Source organism: Myxocyprinus asiaticus, chromosome 33, assembly GCF_019703515.2.
Source record: "Myxocyprinus asiaticus isolate MX2 ecotype Aquarium Trade chromosome 33, UBuf_Myxa_2, whole genome shotgun sequence".
NCBI lineage: Eukaryota > Metazoa > Chordata > Actinopteri > Cypriniformes > Catostomidae > Myxocyprinus > Myxocyprinus asiaticus.
In genome coordinates, this window is record NC_059376.1 from 39,500,575 (window position 1) to 39,523,303 (window position 22,729).

Genomic DNA, 22,729 nt, shown 5'->3' on the forward strand with positions numbered 1-22,729 from the left:
TACCAACAGGGACAATAAAGACAGTAGTCTTTTCTAAGAGAAATGAAATTTGTTTTGAGCAAGTCCCCCTAAATTGTCAGGTATCCAGTTATTTCAGATGAAGGGATATTGCATTATAAAGTGCATGAACTACCTAGCTGGAATGTTTGCATTTGAGCTAGCAACTTATTGATAGGTAAAATCACATTCCTTCAGTGGCATTCACAACTGATTTGTAACTAAAACTGAACTAACTTAGTTACACTTGAATTGCAGACAATCAGCATGATTACTTAAAAAAAAAAAAAAGAAAAATCAATAAAAAAAAAATACACATATACTTACCTTGGCTATGACATTCAGTGAAATGTCTGGGCCACTCCTCCCTCCCTTGGCTCATCACATTTTGAATGATAACGAAGGTCAAAGGTCATTTGATGACGAGACAACCGAGACACGACACTGTTGTTATTTATACGACCGCCAGAGTTCGCTTAACTTTTAAACGTATCTATAGGTCGTAATAAGCTGCTTGCACAATAAATGGGGTCATTTTTTGGAGGAGGACAGTCCTAAACCTAACCCTCACTAAAAAGCATTCTGCATTTTTACATTTTCAAAAAGACATTGTTTAGTATGATTTCTTTAAGCTATTTGAATTATGGAGTCATAAACCACATTTATAACATAATACCCTTGTAATTACCAGTTTGTAACCTAAACAAATGTCCTCGTAAACCACCCATGATTTCATGACCACAGACGTCAGGGCGACAGGTCTGTAGTCATTAAGTCCTGTGATTTTTGGTTTCTTTGGGACAGGAATAATGATTGAGCATTTGAAGCAGCATGGGACTTCACACTGCTCCAGTGATCTATTGAAGATCTGTGTGAAGATGGGGGCCAGCTGGTTAGCACAGGATCGAAGACACGCTGGTGAGACGCCATCTGGGCCTGAAGCTTTCCTCATCTTTTGTTTCCGAAAGACGTGGCTCACATCATCTTCACAGATCTTAAGTGAAGATTGAGTAGCAGGAGGGGGGAGGAAGGGGGTTGCAGGAGGTGTTGGTGTTTGTGTGAAGTGAAGGTCAGAGTGGGTGTGGGGTGTGAGATTGGGTCTATCAAATCTGCAGTAGAACACATCCAGGTTGTCAGCCAGTTGTTGGTCCACCACAGGGTTGGGGATAGGAGTCCTGTAATTTGTGAGTTGTTTCATGCCACTCCACACTGATGCAGGGTTGTTAGCTGAAAACTTGTTTTTCAGCTTCTCAGAGTATCTTCTTTAAGCCACTCTGATTTCCTTATTCAGTGTGTTCCTGGCCTCTATGGCCTGACGAAGCTGCCTGAGCTCTGCTGTAAACCACGGTTTGTCGTTGTTGAACTTTAAATAAGTCCTAGTAGGAATGCACATATCCTCACAGAAACTGATAACAGTATCTGTGAGCTCGTCCAGGTCTGTGGCTGCAGCCTCAAAAACACTCCAATCCGTGCAATCGAAGCAGGCTTGTAGTTCTTTGCACTTTGTATGGTGGAATTTAATAATCATCGAAGCAACATCGTGAAACATTGTGAAACATGAACACCAGCCAAGTGGTAGGCCTACTTCGGTCAGCAGCATCTAAACAGTTTAAGGTTTTTAGAAACAGTCAAGACATTTGTGGGATGTGCGAGACAACGCTGGTCCCGAAAATGAAAGAAATTCTGTTGTTATTAAAATGTCTCAAATGTAAATGTGTCTCTTGTGCAAAAGTACACAAAGAGCATAGAGATGTAAGTGCAAAACAGTAAAAAAACGAGTATTCTTAATGTTCTCACAAAGGCGTAGAACAAGATGACGGGGTCTTTTTTCCTGTCATCTTCCCATTATTTTATTAAACTTTTTTCTCCAAAACTGCATAAAACAAAATTCTGCATAATTTTTCCATTTCCGCTGACATTGTTTTCCTTCATTCACAAGTTGTGCTTAATGGGAAATTCCTAAAAATATATTATATTGTAGTTATTTATTTATCATAATAAGTATTTATAAATATATTTTGTTGCCTAAGTTACCAAAAACAGTTACTTAGGGTCTGTGTCCTCCAGTCCACTGAACACCAAACCATCAACCCTCCCCAACCCCCAGCCGGGAGGAAAAAAAAATCCAAGACCCCCCCACTTCATAACATGTTTGGCCAATACATCTGTGTATCTCAAGTAAATACGATAGTACATGAATATGCAGATAATTACTTTTTATTTTAATTACTGTTTGCCATAAACATCAGTGCAGATAATTGCTTTTATAGGCCAATACATTGGTGCATTTCTAGTAAATACGATGGTGTATAAATATGGTAATTATTAGGTATCATTGTATACTGTATTAAAGTAGCATGGCATTACCATTTGATACTATCACTGTACCATGGTATCCCTACTGCCACTGTACATTTTTATAACAGTGCACTAGCAAAATAGTGGCAGAAAGTACCAAGGTTGGACATATAGTGCTATAGGATTCTTTGATGTACCTTGGAATACCATGATAAACTTGAATATGTGAAACATTCAGCACCCTATTACAGTATCTATCAAAGTACCATATTACCATCTGTTACCATCACTATACATCATTTTGTTTTATTTCTTTATTGATCACACTGGTAGCTAATATCAAGTTACCAGTTTTATTTTAACAGCAATGACAATTAAACTATATTACCATGGTCTGTTTCATGCAGGATGCTTGACTGCTAAATGAAGGGAGAAGGGGCACTTGTGAGAGAAAGAGAGCATGAGGGGGGAGTGTTTGTGCATGAGACACGTGGGGCTTGAGAGAGTGAGGGTGTGTGTGTTTAATACAACGCTATTATGTGTCTACATTATCTTGCCGGTAGAAGGATACTCACTGACAGTGAGTGTAAGACTGTGTGTGTGTTCGTGTGTGTGTGAACAGAGATGATTAATAGGCCAGGGTAGAAAGGAAGAACATGTGTGAATTGCAAGAAGTGAGGGAGGAGCGTTGGAAAGGAGGAGAAAAGGAGACAGTCTGATCTGTCGCTTTGCTTTCCGAGGTGGCTCTCTGCAAAGCACTGAAGCGTTCTGCTACATTCCCATACCGCAGCGCAGTCATAGCTGGATAAACTACCATCTGCTTCGACTCATGCTGCAAACACAGGACTGAATCTGACTGAGCAGAGAAGATTTGTTAAATGGATGATTGACTGGAGACTACTTGCATGTGTTGATTGACAGTTGACATTTGAAGGCAAAGGGGACCACGTTATGGTGTTTAGAAGGGACGAAATGGAGTGACAAAGTGAAATATCTCAGGAAAAATCTAAATCCATTTCTGCAAGATACTTTTTCATTCATTCATGCATACATTCACTCTTACACTCAGACACGTGACCCTGCAGTAATGAATCAGTTGATGTTTAAGTCTTGGAAAATGTGGAACTCTGAATGTTTTGTATAGAGTCTGCCTGTATGGATTAAATAACACAGGAGTTCTGAGTGGACTGGCAATTTGTAGTGTCTGAATTCTTGGATTCTGTTTCTTCAACAATGAATGGATACATCTAGTCTTGTTGCCTTCCCTTGACTAGAAGATTTATCACGTTTTCTTTCAAAAGCAGCTTCAAAGAGTCTTAACTTGAGTTATGGACATACTCTCTGGCATAATTAGGTTAACATGTTATTTTCCAGTTGGGTGATGCAGTAAGGTTGCCTTACGGTTTGGTAAAATTGTATTTGGTTCTCAAACTGGTGTGTTACAGAATGGAGTCGTGACATTCCCAAAATGTTGTGTGGCTTGAGAAGGGAGGGTCGCAACAACAGTGGTGAGTCACAATCTTCTCAATCCATCTATTTCTTTATCCATTGTCTTTATATACAGTACAGACATCCAGTAATGCAATTCCTTTTGAGATGTACAGTTTTCAAACCCAGATGTGAAATAAGTTTCAAGTATCAAAATTACCCTAACAAAAAATTACTGTGGTGGTAGTGCTACCATGGTTTCAGATGGCAGTCCTATGGTACTTTGATATATTCCATGGTACTCAATGATTACCAGGTTCATTTACCATGGTATTTACATGGTATTTTAAGGTTCTTCAAAAAATAACAAGGTACTAACATGGTATTTGTTAAAAAAACATAGTACTACCATGATACATGGATAAAAAATCATGGTACTTCTTTATTGGTATTGCTATGAAACATGTCTGCAACACAATGGCATTACCACTGTACTCCAAGATACTTCAACGATACATGGGACTACCATGTTGCAGTCCAAAAAGCATGGTATTTTCATGGTACCATGTCTAAAACAACGTTGGTATTACCATGGTATATGTCCAAAACATGGTATTACCATAGTACCCTAAGGTATTTCAATGAATACCATGGTACTACCATGGTACAGTCCAAAAACATGGTATTTTTTCTGGTACCATGTCCAAATACATTGGTATTGCCAATGTATTACATAAATCAGCATGTGTTACAATGGTACAATCCTAACATAAAATTGTATTTTCTTGGTACAATGTCCAAAAAATATTTCTATTGTCATGGTACATGTCCAAAACACAGTATTACCATGGTACTTCAATAAAAACTGTGGTACTACCATGGTACAGTCCAAAAAACATGGTATTTTTATGGTACCATGTCCAAAAAAATGTTAGTATTGCCATTGTACATGACAAAAACATGGTATTACCATGGCACTCCAAGGTACTTCATTGAATAGCATGGTACTACCATGATACGGTCCAAAAAACATGGACTTCCCATGGTACTTTTTGTGTACGGTCAAGTTTTAAATGTTTTTGCCTTAAACACAGGATACAGATAAATACAATAAAAAACGTATGAACATAATATAAAGAAAACCTCTTGCTCATACTCTACACTTTTTCTTTAAAACAAAACATTTATATGTTGTATTTTTCAAAATAGATCTGCCATTCTATATTAAAAAAGAAGTTTTAATGGAAAAGCCTGTTCAGTGTTTAGAGCTGAGAAAGTGATGACAACTGGGGCTACTATAAATAAAAGCCCAGCTCTGAAAATAGGCCCTGAGCTTCCATTTGCATTGTTAGAACTTCATCTCTTTAACCTACATCAGGATTGGTGTCAACACAACCAGGGCCACTGGAGTGGTTTGCTCCAAATTAGTTTAAGAGAAAATAGACTTAGAAAACGAGATATCACGGTCCATTATGACAATTTTACTTGGCTCTGTCTTTCAGAGACATCGCTGTATGTGTCTGTTTTTCGTGCTTGTGCCATACAGAAAACGCCACTTTTAAAGATTCATAACATAAAGTATATTATTTTAATGGTGTTGATCATTGCAAGGTCTTAAAAGCATTGGTGTGATGCTGTGACCCTTTGACTTCTAAAACAAATTGTCTGGTAGGCTAATGATTTATTTAGCCTTTTGGCCTACAGAGCAGCTGAACCATCTTTACTGACCAAAAGGATGTTAATTGGCTGTTAATACTCAGAATGGGCTGAAATAGGTTTTGTTGGCCTTACTTTATTTGAGTTGTTGGTACTTAGAAATTACAAATGTTACAAACAAATTTGTGTCTAAATCTTGTTTTTATTCCTTTTAGTATAAAGAATATGTTAAGGGTATCTACAGTATGTCTCATGGATTATGTGTGTTGGGGCTGATGGGGATATAAAGACAGGTACATATACTGTACGTCTTCATTAGCTGGTACAATTCATATGCCTAAACTAACTCTAGGGTTAGCCTGCAATGGAGAGAACAATTCGGATGTATATTATCAGACATTTGGGAGTTGTATAGCCTAGTGTTTAAAGATCTTAACTAGAAACTGAAGGGTTCTAGATTCAAACCCCACCAAGGGACGAGCCTTGAGGTTCACCATTGTTCTTAGATAGCTACTGTGGGGACTGTCCCTGTAACTTAAAGTGAACATGAAACTCCATTTGAAACCTATTTTATTTACATAATATAGCATATTTCAGAGTGAAATAGGGTATTCAATGAGAAAAAAATGTAGGGTGCTACTTGATTTTATCCATCAGGAATTAATTGGATCATGAAAAGAGGGTGTTCCATACCAGAATGGAGTCAGACCTGAATGCAAGTTTTATGGTTGATTTTGGAGTACTATTAGTTAACATTATCCAATATATGTTGTCTGTCGAAAAGGAGTCATTTCAGAGGCGACTTTCCTTTCACGGATGATGTCACCAATCCCACTTATACTGTTTCAACCTCTGACCTCCAATCTATTCTCAATAGATAAAATTAAGTCCCGTCCTCCATATTTTTCCCTTTTAATATAGTGTATCACTGGGAAATACATCAGATTACAGAAGTAAAATGTGTTGAATTAAATTGTTGACTTCAAAGATGCTGTCATTGTATGGCTATTTTTCTTAATTTACGTTGCTTAATAAATTCTGTTTGTTCTTGGTAGTAAGCCAAATAGAGGTTCCATTCTATCAAAATTACTTGGAGTTGAATTTGGAGTCATTAAATTCTAAATATCATAAAAAAGGATCAGTCCTAGCCTGACAAGGGGTTATTCAGTAAAAATGAATTTTTAACCTATAAGGCTGCTTGGCGTGAGCTATCTAAAGAGCATATTCTATTTAGTCTTTTCCATTATTTTTCAGATGATGTCCCGTACACAAAGGGAAACAAAGACTCAGCTGCCAGTGACAGCAGCGGTCTCACCAAGAGGTGCAGTCTTGCTGGTAGGTTGCCATCCAAAACCACAAAGCTTAAAACCTGCAGATAACTTCCTGCTGTTTCAGAAGAAATTCCTGTTCAGTATCAGATGCGTATTCTGTTGCTCTTACATTAAAGGAAAAGTTCACCCAAAAATGAATATGCTGTCCACATTTATTTACCCTCATGAAGATCTAAGCCTGTATGAATTTCTTTCTTCTGTGGAACATAACTTAAATTTCGATCTGTTCCTCATCCAAAGCTATCGAATGGATTCAGAAGCCAATGAGTCTTATAGACCAGTGGTTCTCAACCAGGGGGCCAGGACCCACTAGGGGGCCACAGCACACTTCCAAGGGGGCTTCAAGATGACTTAAAATGTATTTAAAATAAGAAATATTTATATAATTAAAATAATCCTACTTAATTAAAATGCTAAAAAATACTTTAAGATGTATACATACAAATTATAAACCGACTCTTTCTGAAACTTCTAGAATAAAAAAATTATCCACGATTAATTATATTAATCAGACACATAGTTTCGGTCGAGGGGGCCTTCAGATATTGTCTTGGACAGTGGGGGGCCTTGGAGTCAAAAAGGTTGAAAACCACTGGTATAGACCACTTTATAATGATTTTTGTCCTTTTCTGAAGCTTGAAAGCTCCAGTCTCCATTCATTGTATAGTAAATGCATGAAAAAGGAGCAACCAGTTGATTCTTCAAAATGTCTCCTTTTGCATTCCACGGAAAAAGTCTATGGTTTTGAGTGATATAAGAGTAAGTAAAACTTTTTGGCTGAACTATCCCTTTAAGACTCTCTTATAGAGTTGTGTGTGCCGCAACTGACAAACACACACACAGTGTCTTGTACCTTAAGGTAAAGAGACTGTTCTTCTGTGATAATGCTGATATTTGATTTCTTTGGACTGCTGCTGTACCCCCCTCAATCGCTCTTTCTGTTCTTTTCTTCTTCTTCTCCCTTGGGCTTATGAGGAATCATGTCAGTTAAAGTGATGTATCACACTAACATTCTCTATCAAATGGCGATTTACAGCTGCTATTTTTGAAAGACTGCAGGGAGGACACACTTTGGATGGTATATTGTCTATCAGGGACTAAAAACTAAAAATATTTAATTTCACTTCGTTCTAAGCAGAAACAGTATTTTTTTCGTTTCGGTTCCGGCATTTTACAGCCTCCTTGCAAAATGGTAACTGGTTACAACAAAATTAAAGAACAGTTAATAACATTCTTTTTAAAATGACACTACTCTGCACTAAGGGTGGGCGATATACCAGTTGCAGTGTTTCCAGATCTCTCATTAGAATCAAACCACCTGTCGATTAATTTTCTTTCCCATGTAGGGGAATTTTCCGGACAGAAATCATAACAAGCTTAGTACTGTATACAGCAGCCTTTATAAAGTAACGTCTTTTCAATAAATGTATGCTTATTACTAAATATATCCCCAAAAATAATTTTAAATATTTCAAATATTCATTTGGCCACCTAAAATAAATTAATCTCTCTCTCTCTCTCCTGCATGCACGTGCATACTGCGTGATCGCGTTCGGACTACACGTCACCTTTTGAGGACCGGATTATTAGTTTTGTTTTACATTGGTTTTTAAACTAGCAGTTTCCTTCAGAATCGAAGTGCATGCTTATTTCTACTACAAAGAGAGAAGCCTCATTTCTTCGGGCAACAGGAAGTGGTGTAATTCTGAAGATTTACTGTGATAAACCCTTTGGCTTTATGAAAAACTATCGGAACAAAATTAATTGGTTGTTAACTGGTTAAAAGCATAAAAAAAATATCTTTTCACTCTGGAACAATTGAAAGGGATTTTGTTCCAGCTTTCAGTTATGTTCTTCAAAAAATTCAGTTCGTTTTCGGTTTTCGATTTCATTACTTGAACTGTGTATAGTTATGGAATAATGTGTTTTTCATTTGTTCATAAGGATACAAAGGTACATGGTGCAAAATCTCAGTTACTGTAATGGGGTCCCTGAGTATCTTTAGGAGTGGAAAAGAAGAATATATTATGTTCAGTATTTTATAGATGAATAAATGTGGTCATTTAGGAAATAATTTGCAACTAAGAAATACATTTTAAGATTGGTTGTGCATACTGTAATATCCTACAGTTTGGGAAAGAGAGGTTTTGTTTCAATATTTATATAAATGAAAAATAGAAAATATTTTTTTTAATTATTTTAAGGCTCTAAAATTTTCCTCCAGATTTCCCACACTGTTTAGTACACAGAAATAGTATGTAACAAGAAGTTCAGTGTAATTTACCTTAATTCACATTTATCTTTTTTATAAAACATCAAATTTGTCAACAATGAGAGTAGTGGTGGTGCATGTCAACATAAAATGTTATCAAAATGCTTTAAATGTTGCTTTTGTGTGGAACTTTTATTAGAACTAAAAATATACTGTGGAGTGTATTTTGAAAAACCTGGAAATATTAGGGATTTTTTTTTTTTTTTTTTTCAGCCCTGGAAATGTCATGGAAATTAATAAAATCTTAAACGTCATGGAAAAAGCATGGACATATCTATAGTGAATGTACTATTTTGTAATCATGGTCTGATCTAAAACCTTTTATCGGCTAGAAATTGTGCTTGTGTAGAGCTTGTGTAGAGTCAAACTTGCTCACAATCCACAGCAATGTTCAATTTGTGAGCATATTTGCTCTTTTTAATTGATCAGTTGAACCAGTTCAAAAATGTACAGTACTGCAGTAAAAAGTGGTTCCACATTTAACAGGTGAAACCCGTGTGCTGATGCATGTGTGTGTTTGTGTATAGATGAGCAGAGAGGTGTCACCACAGTTGAATTGATAAAAAAAGAGGGCAGCAGTCTTGGTCTAACCATCTCCGGAGGCTGTGACAAGGAAGGCAAGCCAAGAGTGTCAAACCTGAGACCAGGAGGGCTCGCAACCCGGTGAGAAACAGAGAACACATTTTGGAGGAAACTATCCCTTTAAGCAATTTGCTCTTTATTTAATCTCATTGCTGTATAGAAGAAACAATTTAGATATTGAGATATCATTTGTGATTTTTCTAAATGGGCTCATCTATGCTGACAAGCCGGTCAGATTGAGATAATATTTGAGCATGGCGAGTATGTAGATACAGTATGCTTAACGCCAGTGATGTATTATGATAATGAGTGTGTAGTGTTGGTAGGTGCCTTTGTGTTTCATTTTGTGCCATGTTTACTCACAGCTCTTTAACCTCAGGATCTGTGCTCCTGTGTGTGTGTGCGTATGTGTGTAACCTCAGGATGTAGGCTGCTCCTTCACATCAGCCTATGAAAGTGTGATGAGCTGATGCCGTCCTAACTTGACCGCCCGCTCTCTCTGTCACACACACGCACGCACACACACACACAGAGATGAGGAAGATTACAGCTGAATGGTTGGGCTGACCTGCAGGCAACCGCATGACTGATGTGCTTGTTAGTGAGAGAATACATAGTTGCAAATGTTGTTTGCGGACAGGTCATCTAACATTTGCATGAAATCAAATTGTACCTATTTTCTTAATACATTTTTCTGGTCTTACTGTGCACAATTCATCAGTGCATATTGTTTTAAAGAAATTTTTTTCTTTATTATCATTCATCAAAATGTACTCTTAAACAACTTATGAAAATGGGATTATCTTTTTAAGATTTTGGAAATGTACGGGTTTGGGAGTATGTTTATTGGATGGATTAAGTTACTTTATAGATATCCGGTAGTGGCGGTACAAACCAATGGATTAATTTCAGATTACTTTACTCTGGATAGGGGCACCAGGCAGGGTTACCCTCTTTCCACATTATTGTTCTGTCTTGCCCTGGAACCATTAGCAGCCGCGAAAAGAAAGGAGGAGGATTTTCCAGGGGTGATGGCGGGAGGTGTGGTGCATAAGCTTCTGCTTTACGCAGATGATATTTTATTATTCGTCTCTGACCCTTCTAGATCTATGCCTTGCCTCCACAGAATTATTAATTCCTTTTCTAAGTTCTCGGGATACAGAGTTAATTGGTCTAAATCCGAAGCTTTGGCACTGACAGCGTACTGCCCAGTAATGGCTTTTCAGCCGGGTGCCTTTCAGTGGCCCAAACAGGGAATTAAGTATCTGGGTATTTTATTCCCAGCAAATTTGTGTGATTTAGTTAGAGTTAATTTTGAGCCTTTAATAATAAGGTTTTCGAGCGATGTGGGCAGGTGGGCTTCATTACATTTATCAATGATTGGGAAGGTTAATGTTATTAAAATGAATTGTATTCCATAATTCAACTTCCTGCTTCAGTCTCTCCCTATATTTGTCCCTCTCTCTTATTTCAAGCAATTTGATAGCATAGCAAAGTCCTTCATTTGGAATGGTAAACGTCCCAAATTACATTTCAGAAGCCCACCTATCCACATCACATGAGAACAAAAAGTCAAAATGAACTCTAACTAAATCTCTCAAATTTGCTGGGTGGCTCAGCGGTTAAGGCTCTGGGTTACTGATCAGAAGGGCAGGGGTTCAAGCCCCAGCACTGCCAAGATGCCACTGTTGGGCCCTTGACCCTATCTGCTCCAGGGGTGCCATAACATGGCTGACTCTGCACTCTGACCCCAGCTTAGCTGGGATATGTGGAAAAAAAAAGAATTTCACTGTATATGTGCAAATGTATAATGTGTGATAAATAAATAAAATTAATTATTATAATTATAAATTAAATAAAATGCCTAAATACATAATGCCTTGCTTAGGCTATTGAAAGGCACCAGGTTGGAAAGCTGTGGCAGGGCAATACGCTGTCAGAGCAAGAGCTTCCCATTTAGACCAGTTCACCCTGTATCCTGAAAATTTGGAGAAAGAATTAATAATTTTATGGAAGCTAGGTGTAGATCTTACTAGGGTCAGAGACAAATAATAATATATCATCTGCGTAGAGTAGAGAAGTTTATGCACCATACCTAGCTCCGAGGTGTTTAATCGATGGTATATGCTTCTGATGAAGCCACCAGTCCATGTTCTCAGGCTCCCTTCTGGTATGTAATGCCCACTTTTCAAAATCAATTTCAAGTCCCGCACAACATTTGCCCTACATGTACGATTAATATCCTGTTTCACTATGAAATATACCACATTATGGAAGTAAAATGGGTTGTGAGTGCCATTTCTTTTTGCCTTGGAAAAGTATATACAATCTTGGGTTATTGTTATTTTGAAGATTACAGTGAAATCTCTAGTCCAGGTCTAAATGTGTGAGGTGTGTGTGAGATTAGTGTGTATGTTAATGCTTTTTAAAACATTTGCATAATTATGCAAAACCACAAAATTATGTGTTTGGGTTTTGCCTTTGGTTATGTTCTCATGTGTAAATGAACTATTTTTGTGCATTGTCGTTGTGGTTGTGGGTGTGTGCAGTTTCTTGCATGTAGTCGTAGTTAACGTGATGCTTACAGGCATAATCCCAGTGCTGGGTGACAGCAGCGGCTTAAATTAGCTTCTACAACAGTACATGAGGAGTCAGCTCTGCTGACATCACACAGAAATACACACACACACACACACACACACACACGCCCACACACACTGCAGGGATATGCCGCACGACGACAAGCAGGCATTTCTTTCTGCAGAAGATATGTATATGTTCTGTCCTGCACTACCTGCCCCGTGTTTATGTATATCCAATTGAAAAAAATCTAATTTAAAATAAAAAGTTATATATGTTAACATTAGTTAATGCACTTTGAACTAACATGAACTAACAATGAACAATTGTATTTTTGTTACCTAACATCAACAAAGATTAATAAATGCTGTAAAAAATACAATATTCATTGTTTGTTCATGATACCTAATGCATTAACTAATGTTAACGAATGGAACCTTATTGTAAAGCGTTACCGAAAATATATATATAGGCTACTATGAAAGAAAATAAGCAAACATATACTCTTTTTAAATATTGGTTGCCTAAACCTATTTTCAATTTGAATATATCTTTTTCGTTTGCATCTGTGTGTTTGTGGCAGGAGTGATCAGCTCAATGTGGGAGACTACATCAAGTCAGTGAACGGTATAAACCTGTCCAAACTCAGACACGATGAGATTATCAGCATGCTTAAGAACATTGGTGAGCGTGTGGTGCTGGAGGTGGAGTACGAGCTGCCTCCGTTCGGTAAGGACACAAACACACAAGACACGTAGCCAGGATTCAGATTTGCCTTCATCTACATCTACACTCTTGTGTCCTTTTTCTTTTCCTGCTGAAAAGGCCAGCTTAGACCAGGATGAAATGGTGCTGCTCCAAGCTGGTTTGTTCTGTTTAGAGATGATCTCAATATAAGACCTAATGTCATCTTGCTTGTCAAGTACATTTTTTAAAGTATGTTTGCTGTAAAGAAATGTAGATTTCAATCTGTGGAGTTCAGTAACACAAATCCCTCCCTCTGCGTTTAGTTCCCAGCAATCCCTGCAATGTCATCTCTAAAACTATCGAAGTGTGTTTGGAGAAAGAGGGCAACAGCTTTGGCTTCGTTCTGAGAGGTAATAAACCTGATGTTTTTTTGTAAATATTCGATTTGTTTTTACCATAAACTGATGTTATAACCAGTAGCAAAGGCAGAAACCTTTGGGTGGATGGGCCAAGAATAATTATCAATTGCATGAGATCTGTAAACTTTTCATTTATTTTATTTTATTTTACATTTTTAATGTTTAGCAAATTATTTCCAGGGGCATTTTAAGGACATTTAGCTACTAAAGGTTGTCTACAGTACTTTAAGAATATTAAAAGGTCAATCAACAATATTTGTATTTGAGTACATTCAGACATTTTTTATTTTATTTTATATGCATAACATATGGAACGTTAGGAGACCTTGTGGCTGAGAATAGATATTACTTGTTATATGGGGATTCAGTGATTTACCATAGAAATTTTGAAAATTTTACATCTAATAGAATGGACCAATTTTGGTTACAAAATTTGCTGGTGTATCTTTGGATGGATTAAAATGATGGAAATGGGCTTTGTCGCTATGGTGTTCTGTCAATAAAATGACTTTTTTTCTCTGATTGTGTCACTGCGTTACAACTCTACTCTCATTAAAGTGGGGGAGAAATGACCCTGCTGCAATACAGTAAGAGAGAAAAAGCTTAAAGGAATCATGCTCCGAGGTAGAGAAAGATTTCTGAGCTATCTACGTCTGTGACTGTTCCCTAAGTTATGATATTAATTTCATAGCAATAAATTCACCCATATGATATGGATTTTAGTTTAGTTGTACGGGGAAAAAGAGGCTGGAGTTTTCAGAGCATATTTTATCATCCAAAATAACTGATTTAAGAACAGCTTATTAATGCCATCACAAGCTGCTTTTGATGCAACGAATAGAAGTTATACTAGTAAATACAATCCATTCATACATACTGTGTGATATTAGTAATTAATTAACGTTATTTTAGAAAGTGGATGGAGTTTAAGTTTTAGGAGTTTTGAGATCATTTTAACAACCAAAGTTATTTAATTCAGCATCTTATGTCAACTCGATCTGGTTTTGATGAACAGTTACTTAAATATATTGCCTAATTATTACAATTTATAGCAATAAATTCACATACTGTATATTTTAATTTTAATATCCGAAGATTACAAAGTGGTTGGAGCTGCTGCACAATACGGGATGCCCATCAACTGAACGTGCAAGTAATCGTCACATCGGGTGTTTGAAGTAAAATAGTTTTGTTATAATGATAGCAATCTAGATTTATGCTGCTATTGTTTTAAAAGCTTTGATGCTGACATTATCTAGATCAACAGCCTCTGACGTTCGTGGTTCGAGGCCAGCAAGCTTTTGGCTATAGGTGTAATTGGGTGGGCCTGAATGCTAATGAGTGGCACCGTCCCACCCAGGTCCACCCATGGCTACGCCAGTGGCTATAACCCAAAAACTGAGGTGAATTTCACAGTTTTTTGTTTTGTTTTTGTTTTGTTTTTTTAAGAAAAAAAAAAACATATGACCAGAGGTTATAAAGAAACTATGTGCATGCTGTTACCACTGACTTAAAGAAATGTTTCCGGTATATTGCCATGCCTCTTAGTATTCCATTGTAAGTGCATTATTGTAAATGCGTTTTTTGTCAATACTTTAAATTATTTCCTGTGGTAATCAACATCATGTCACAGAAGTTGCTGATCGAGTTTAATTGATAGTTCACCCAAAAATAGAAATGTTCGCATAATTTACTCACCCTCATGCCATCAAAGATTTGTATGCATTTCTTTCTTCTGCAGAACACAAACGAAGATTTTTAGAAGAATATTTCAGTTCTCTAGGTCCATACAATGCAAGTGAATGGTGACCAAAACTTGGAAGCTCTAAAAATCACATAAAGGCAGCATAAAAGTAATCCATGCGACTCCAGTGGTTTATTCCATGTTTCTGAAGTGATCCTATCGGTTTTGGTTAAGAACAGACAAACATATAACTCCATTTTCAATGTACATCTTGTCATTGCAGTCTCTAGGCACGGTCATGATTACAAGCTCGATTAAACTTCCTAGTGCTTCCTAATGCTCAGAGCGCTAGATGGCGCAAGGAAGTGTAATCGAGTGTGAAATCATGATCACCAAGGAGACTGCTGATGTCAAGATTTATAGTACAAAAATAAAAAGTGTTATATTTTGGTCTGTTCTCACCCATAACAGATTGTATCATTTATGAAGACATGGATTGGATAAAGACATGCTGCTTTTATATGCTTTTAGGAACTCTGGTCATCATTAATTTTTATTGTATGGACCAACAAAGTTGAGATATTCTGCTAAAAATCTTCAAATGTGTGCTGCAGAGGAAAGTAAGTCATACACATCTGGGATGGCATGAGGGTGAATAAATGATAAGAGAACTATTCCTTCAAGTTATTTTGAACATGAATGTTCCTTCAAACCTGAATGTTTCCTTTCAAATCTCCTCAAATGATTAAAAAAAAAAAAAAAAAATTCAATTTAAAGAGTTTTTTTAATGGCATTTGTGTTTACTCTGATGTTACACTCAAGGACAGCAGGTGGTGTGTGTGTGTATGTGTTGGGTTGAGTGTTATGACTAAGGGCATCAGGTTGGCACATCAGGTGTGTATTTCATATGCTTTCAGGGGGCTTCCATGAGGACTGGCATAGGGCTCGACCTCTGGTGGTGACCTACGTCAGGCCCGGAGGACCTGCAGACAGGTGAGACAACTATGAGTCAAATTATATGAGTGTGTATGAGATATGTTTATTCCTCAGCTAGAAAGACGAGGATGTGCGGTGTGGCACAAAAATGCCCTGTTTGACCTGGTTGACGTTTATTAATTAGTCCAATGTCTGAATCATCATGAATCTCTCTGACTGTGTGTGTGTGTGAGACCATGCTGATGTGGTAGGTGTTTGTGTATACATTTCTGAAATGGATTTTTTTTTTTGTGTGTGTGTGTGTCTTTATATGTATATATGGTCAGTGTGAGAGCATGCGGTATTGTGTGTGCAATGTATGTGAATGTGGACGGTGAGATTTGAAAGCATACATGCCAACTGAAGCATAGGCTGATTACATTAAAATGAGTGAGAAGGGTAGAACACAACCCAGAGCTTACATTCACACACACACACACACACACAGAACCAAAAACACAAAGACATGCTAATAAAACCCTGCTTTATGCTCAATAGTGAATTAAAATTAGCACATTATTTACAGTGGGCTTCTAAAATTCCTGGAGTCCTGTTATTCCAGTAGCTCAACTGGTAGAGCATAGCAATAGCAACCAAAAGGTCATGTGTGTGATTCCCAGGTAACATACACATTGATAAATGTGCTGAACAGGGGAGACCAGGGCTTGTTGTCATACTGGGAAGTTGTCACAGGGGCTTTATAACTGTACAATACAGTTTGGAGTCAAAAGCCCAATTGTGCAAATGTGTATTTCTAGCAGCAGTTTTGCATGTTGGTTTCAAAAACAGAGTTCAAAACGCTCTTAAAGGGATAGTTCACCCAAAAATGAAAATTTCTCTCACCATTTACTCACCCCCATGCCTTCCCAGATGTGTATGACTTTCTTTCTTCTGCTGAACACAAATTAAGATATTTAGAAGAATATATCAGCTCTGTAGGTCCTTACAATGCAAGCGAATGGAGACCAGAATTTTGAAGGTCCAAAAGGGACACAAAGGCAGCATTAAAGTAATCCGTGAGACTCCAGTGGTTAAATTCATATCTTCTGAAGCCATTTGATAGGTGAGGGTGAGAAACAGATCAATATTTAAGTCCTTTTTTACTGAAAATGTACACTTTCACTTCCATATTCTGGTGTGGAATTGACTTTCACATTCAGCCACATACTGGTTGGGGCATGTCAAAGGTGGAGCTTGATAGTAAAAAGGGACTTAAATATTGATCTGTTTCTCACCCACAACTATCAGTTGGCTTCAGAAGATATGGATTTAACCACGGGAGTCATATGGATTACTTTTATTTACCACTGTAAATGCTAATTAAAATTCAGCATTCTTATAGCTCAACTGGTAGAATATGGCACTAGCAATCCCTAGGTCATGCCATGGATTCATTTCCCAGGGAATACACATACTAATATATACGGTATATATATTAAATGACTTATTAAAAAGACACTTATGATGTTTTTATTTTAAATGCGAGCGTTTGTATCCTTTCTAACTTCTTTGTATCTCTCTCTCTCATCTCTGTACCCCTCCACTGTTTTGTCTCTTTGTGTTTCCACCTGTCTCTCCTTGTTTCTCTATCTGTCTCTATGCCTGTCTCTCTGTCAGGGAGGGTACCCTGCGAGCGGGCGATCGTGTGTTGAGTGTGAACGGCGTTGCTCTGAACAGACAGAAACATGCTGACGCTCTGACCCTGATCATGCAGAGCAGCCAGGAGGCTTTCTTCCTTATCGAGTATGACATCACGGTCACGGGTGAGCGAGCAAACAGATGCGTGCACACGCACGCGCACACACACACACGAGTATGCTTGTATGCACAAATACTCTCATGTGGCCTTAATTAGACTAGAAACATATTCCATTCCCTCTAGATTCCCATAGGAAAGAATAAACACCAATGAGATGTCTTTAATATCTTAATTGTTTCACCTAAACAGCAATTAGATTAAAAGGAAAGTTAATGGAAATGATTTTCATTGATCTGTCATGTGTCTCCTCTGATTTTAATTTGAGTTAAAACATAAACATCTAATTCTTCTGAGACCAAATTATCTAAGCTATGCTATTCACATTCATTTTATAGCTCTATATTCTTACTCTATGCAAACAGTGAAGGTTCCATTCTCTCCCAATCTCTTGATCTTATGTTGTTTTTTCTCTGTGCATCTCTCTCTCTCTGGTTCTGGTTTGGTCTCATGTCAGACTCAGTCCAGAAGTCCTCAGGGCCGCTGCAGGTGGAGATTGCCCACTCCGCAGGCTCAGTACTGGGTCTCAGTCTCACTACCATCTTCTACAGGAACAAACAGGTCATTACAATCCAGAAAATCAAACCTGCTAGTGTTGCAGACAGGTGAGGGCAAATGCACACACAGTCATGCACACTCTCATACATGCATTCAGAGGCAACATTGCATGAAGAATCACCAGCAGAAACGCATTTACAAACACAAATCTATGACCATAACATGGGCAATAGTTTCATTCTAAATTCCCTTAAATCTCTGGATGTGGTTGTAGTGGACAAGTCTCAAAACGTTTTGGACCCCATTTACACCTGTCTTTAGCGCTGTCCTGTTGCAGAACACATCTTAATACCAGGTGTAAACAGGGCCCAAATGTCTTCTTTGATACTTCCATATCATTTTAATATGTTCCTGAATATAACCTTGCACAGGCACTGTAGGTCTGATTATATCCATGCATGTGCACAGTGCATGCAAAACATGATTAAATGAATTTGCGTGAAACTAATTAATTGTAACCTAATTGATCATGCAGTAACAGACCTATTTAGCAATTCTCTTCTCTCGCATTCTCTTTTTCAACCGACACCTTCCCATCTGTTGAGTCACCTCCTGTTTTCACCACGTTTCTTCCCTTGCCCCTTATAAATTAATTTCTTACCCTGTTACAACATCTCTCTCTCTCTCTCTCTCTCTCTCTCTCTCTCTCTCTCTCTCTCTCTCTCTCTCTCTCTCTATTTATTTTTGTCTCAGGTGTGGTGCTTTGCATGTTGGGGATATTCTCTTGGCTATAGATGGCATGAGCACAGAGCACTGCTCTCTGATGGAGGCCCAACAGCTTCTGTCAAACTCTGCAGAACTCACGAAACTAGAGATCCTTCCCTCTCAACACAGCGTTCATGACACAGGTCTGTCTTTTACACCTACATTAGGATATTACACATAGAGAGGTGGTTACGTAGACTGTGCACATAAGCCAATGGACACTTTTCACACAAAAACACGAACTCATATGCTTTGTTTTATAAGACATTTGACATTTATGTTTTTAGTTAGAGCTAATTATATTGACTACAGAGTAACTCTATATTTATTTCTGAGATGATAACTACAAGCTGCTCATGAATTAAACATGCAATGTAGATGTCCTGTGACAACAATGTAACATACCACTGATTGAAATGTTTAAGGTTTCATAATGCATACTTTTTTTTATTTTAAATAATGGATATTCAGTAATACTGCACTGTATGCAGTAAGCTGGTATTCATAGCATTTGTTTTCCACAAGTTGAAGGTGATCCGACCTGATCTATTGTCCAACAGCACAAGTTCATGTCTTTATGTACAGCTCTGCTCTGGGGGGGGGGGGGGGGGTGAGGTTGGTCTCGGAAGTTATAGTGGCCACTTTCTTGCAAGTATCATGAGTCATTCCTAATATGCAGAGTGCTATGGGCAAGACTTCCCCTACCACACACACACACACACACACACACACGTGATTCACTGGATGTGTTTCCAGAAAACTACATTCTAGCTGTATCATTGGATTTGGATGGAATAAACAAAGACAACAGTGGTAAATAATTTGTACATATGCATCCTCTTTAGCTCGATGTTTCCAGCCACAATGCGGCTCAGCTGTTAGAAACAATCTCATATGTGGAATAATTTTCCATGCAATTCAGAACTGAAAACTGAGAATGTGTTCGGAATGGAATGAATACTAGCATACTTTTTACTGCATACTGCACAGTAAATGGGTGTTTCTGGCATTTTCATGCCCCTGGGTTATTTTTTATTTTATATCCCATCGCAATCTCATAAACAAATACTGAACTTTGCATTTTTTATCCAATTTGTGTAAAAATGTATTATTATTATTATTAATCAAACAATGAGTCAAGAAATAGTTGTAAAAAATTATGTCTGATACTCCGGTTATAGATTGTGAAATTCAGCGTCCTATGCAGTGTGCTCTTTCTGAAAATGTAGTAGGTCACTAGCATATTGGATGCATAAATTCACATACTGTGTGCCGTAGTACACATACTGAATAGAATGGTATTTTGAATTTAAGACCAAATTCAGTCTACCTCTTTGATTGACAAATCTGACAGTAAAAACTCTTGCCATGACTAACATGCTATATTTTGACCAAACGCTTGTAAAGATCTGTGACCAAAGTTGTTGGCCACTCAAAGCAATATGGAGAACTAAATAGAAATGGCAGGAACTAGAAAGCAAATCCTCTTCTATGTGAGCGCCTCTCTCTCTCTCTCTCTCTCTCTCTCTCTCTAATGGTTGTGGCATTTCTTAATGAGCATGACAAGAATGTGTGCTTAATTAAGAATCGTTAGCGACACAGCTGCATAGCTACATGTGTCAGAAGGATCCGTTGCTGTCAGCTTTCAAAACAATGTCCTCTGTATCTCTTTCAGAGCATTTGTTTCCTAACACGAGCTACAAGAGAATTTTAAGATGATTCCTCCACTGCTGTCAGCTTTATTGACGCTGGTCAGGAAATGTAAGACAGAGAAATGGAGGGAATAAATGTGCTGTCTGTACACGAGTGAACCTATTAGCAGTGTCTCAGGTTCACACAGACCTCTAAATGCCAATGATCAGCGAATTAGAGTGGAAAATTCTACATGAGATCTTTCTGAAGGCGTATACCAGTTTGAATACCAAAATCTGTTATAGAGTGCTGTAACCATAAGCTTATTCTCAGCAGATATAACCCATTTATCACCCCATTTTGTGTGTATTTGTGTTTGTGTATGAATGTGTGTGTTACCTGCAGTGCGTGTTCAGAGGAGCAGTCAGCGTCAGTGGGACTCTAGTGAGAACTACACCAGCGTTCCTCCATCGTTCCAAAAAACACCTTCAGCCTGGAGTCACACCACTCCTACACCATCACACTGCAGATGTGAGTGACCCCTGTGTGTGTTAGTTTTTGTATATACTTGTGTAATAATGTTTTTTAAGTTTGTGTTAAAGGTTCATTCAGATGTTCCAATGATGATTTAGAATGAGCTTAATTTTTACTGAACCCAGAACAATCGAGGTTACAGTGAGGCACTTACAATGGAAGTGAATTTGAGGGTTTAAAGGCAGAAATGTGAAGCATTTACATTAAATCTGTTAAAACTCATGTATTATTTGAGCTGTAAAGTTTTTTTAAATGGTAATTTTTACAGTTGTTTTAGGGTTTCTTGACATTACATCATCATGGCAAAGAAGTTTTAAAGTTGGCAATATCTTTTCACATGAAAGGTTAGTAAGTGATTTTATCACACAAAAACAAGGTTTACACATGTATTGTTTATGTCTTGTGGCTATACTTTTGAAAGAGTGAGTTTTTTAACATTAAAAAAATTGGCCCCATTCACATCCATTGTAAGTGTCTCACTGTAACCCAGTTTTTTCCTTTGTTTTTAAAGAAAGAGGGGCAAGCCAAAATAAATTTGTTGTAATCAATATTATGCCACAAATGCTGTTGATTGGGATTAATTTGTATTGAACCTGGAATATTCCTTTAAATCAATGTATTAAGTTACTGGTACTAGCCTGACTGGAAGGGGATAACATTTAGGGTATGTTTGGAATGGTATACTACTATGTACTAACACACACACACACACAGGGTTGGGAGGGTTACTTTTGAAATGTATTCCACTACAGATTACAGAATACATGCTGTAAAATGTAATGGAATATGTTACAAATTACATTACTCAAGGTCAGTAACGTATTCTAAATACTTTGGATTACTTCTTCAGCACTGGTAGATTTTTTCACTTGTTTTGACTATAAAAACTCTGCCAGTACAGTAAGACAAAATACACATGTTAAAAATACATTCTCTGAAAAACCGAAATATCTTATGCAGTGTTGTTTCTAAAACAAGAAATCAAATTGAACATGTTTTAAGGATTTAGATATTTTTACAGGAAAATAAAAAAACAATGCAATTTTTGCCCTAATATCAAAGGTCTTACTAAAAAAAAAAAAAAGATCCAACGTGAATTCTTTATTAAATAAAATATGATCGTGCCTGGTAACGTGCATGTAAAATGGCTAGAAATAGCATTAGCTTCGTGCAAAGCTGACAATTTATACAAGGTTTATTTCTATTTCTTCTGCTCCAAACTTACTTCAAACTTCTCTTGTCTGCTCGTATGAATGTAACACATCATAAGAAAGTGTTTCACCGCTGTTCAAATGCACTTTGGATCACATCATTTATATGTATAAATGTTTTCCATCTGAAAGGACTAAATATTAAATGAAACAAATGACAATATAATGCAAAGTAATCTCTTCAGTAATCAAAATACTTTTTGAATGTAACTGTATTCTAATTACCAATGATTTAAATTGTAACTGTAGTGGAATACAGTTACTTATATTTTGTATTTTAAATACGTAATCTCGTTACACGTATTTCATTACACCCCAACCCTGTATGTATGTGTACACACACACACACACACACACACACACACACACACACACACACACACACACGTGCTCAAAAGTTTGCATACCCTTGGAGAATTGGTAA

The 22,729-nt window shown here is 37.3% G+C and overlaps 1 protein-coding gene across 11 annotated transcripts in view; it reads left to right on the forward strand.

The window, feature by feature from the left end:
- The window catches only part of LOC127423776 (glutamate receptor-interacting protein 2-like), a 50,890-nt gene that overhangs the window by 6,759 nt on the left and 21,402 nt on the right, over positions 1-22,729 (forward strand). For 9 of the 11 annotated variants that reach the window (XR_007894372.1, XR_007894373.1, XR_007894374.1 and 6 more), the window contains 10 exons: positions 802-915; positions 6,634-6,714; positions 9,510-9,645; positions 12,728-12,873; positions 13,155-13,241; positions 15,852-15,927; positions 17,527-17,672; positions 18,123-18,270; positions 18,917-19,071; positions 20,966-21,091. Coding sequence is in view for 7 of the 11 variants with exons in the window: in XM_051668334.1 (XP_051524294.1) it covers positions 802-915; positions 6,634-6,714; positions 9,510-9,645; positions 12,728-12,873; positions 13,155-13,241; positions 15,852-15,927; positions 17,527-17,672; positions 18,123-18,270; positions 18,917-19,071; positions 20,966-21,091 (1,215 nt within the window). In the remaining 4 variants the exon portion in view is untranslated. Of the gene's footprint in view, positions 1-801; positions 916-3,740; positions 3,804-6,633; positions 6,715-9,509; positions 9,646-12,727; positions 12,874-13,154; positions 13,242-15,851; positions 15,928-17,526; positions 17,673-18,122; positions 18,271-18,916; positions 19,072-20,965; positions 21,092-22,729 lie in introns of all 11 variants that reach the window. The other 2 variants (XM_051668336.1, XM_051668337.1) reach the window with 2 other exon arrangements.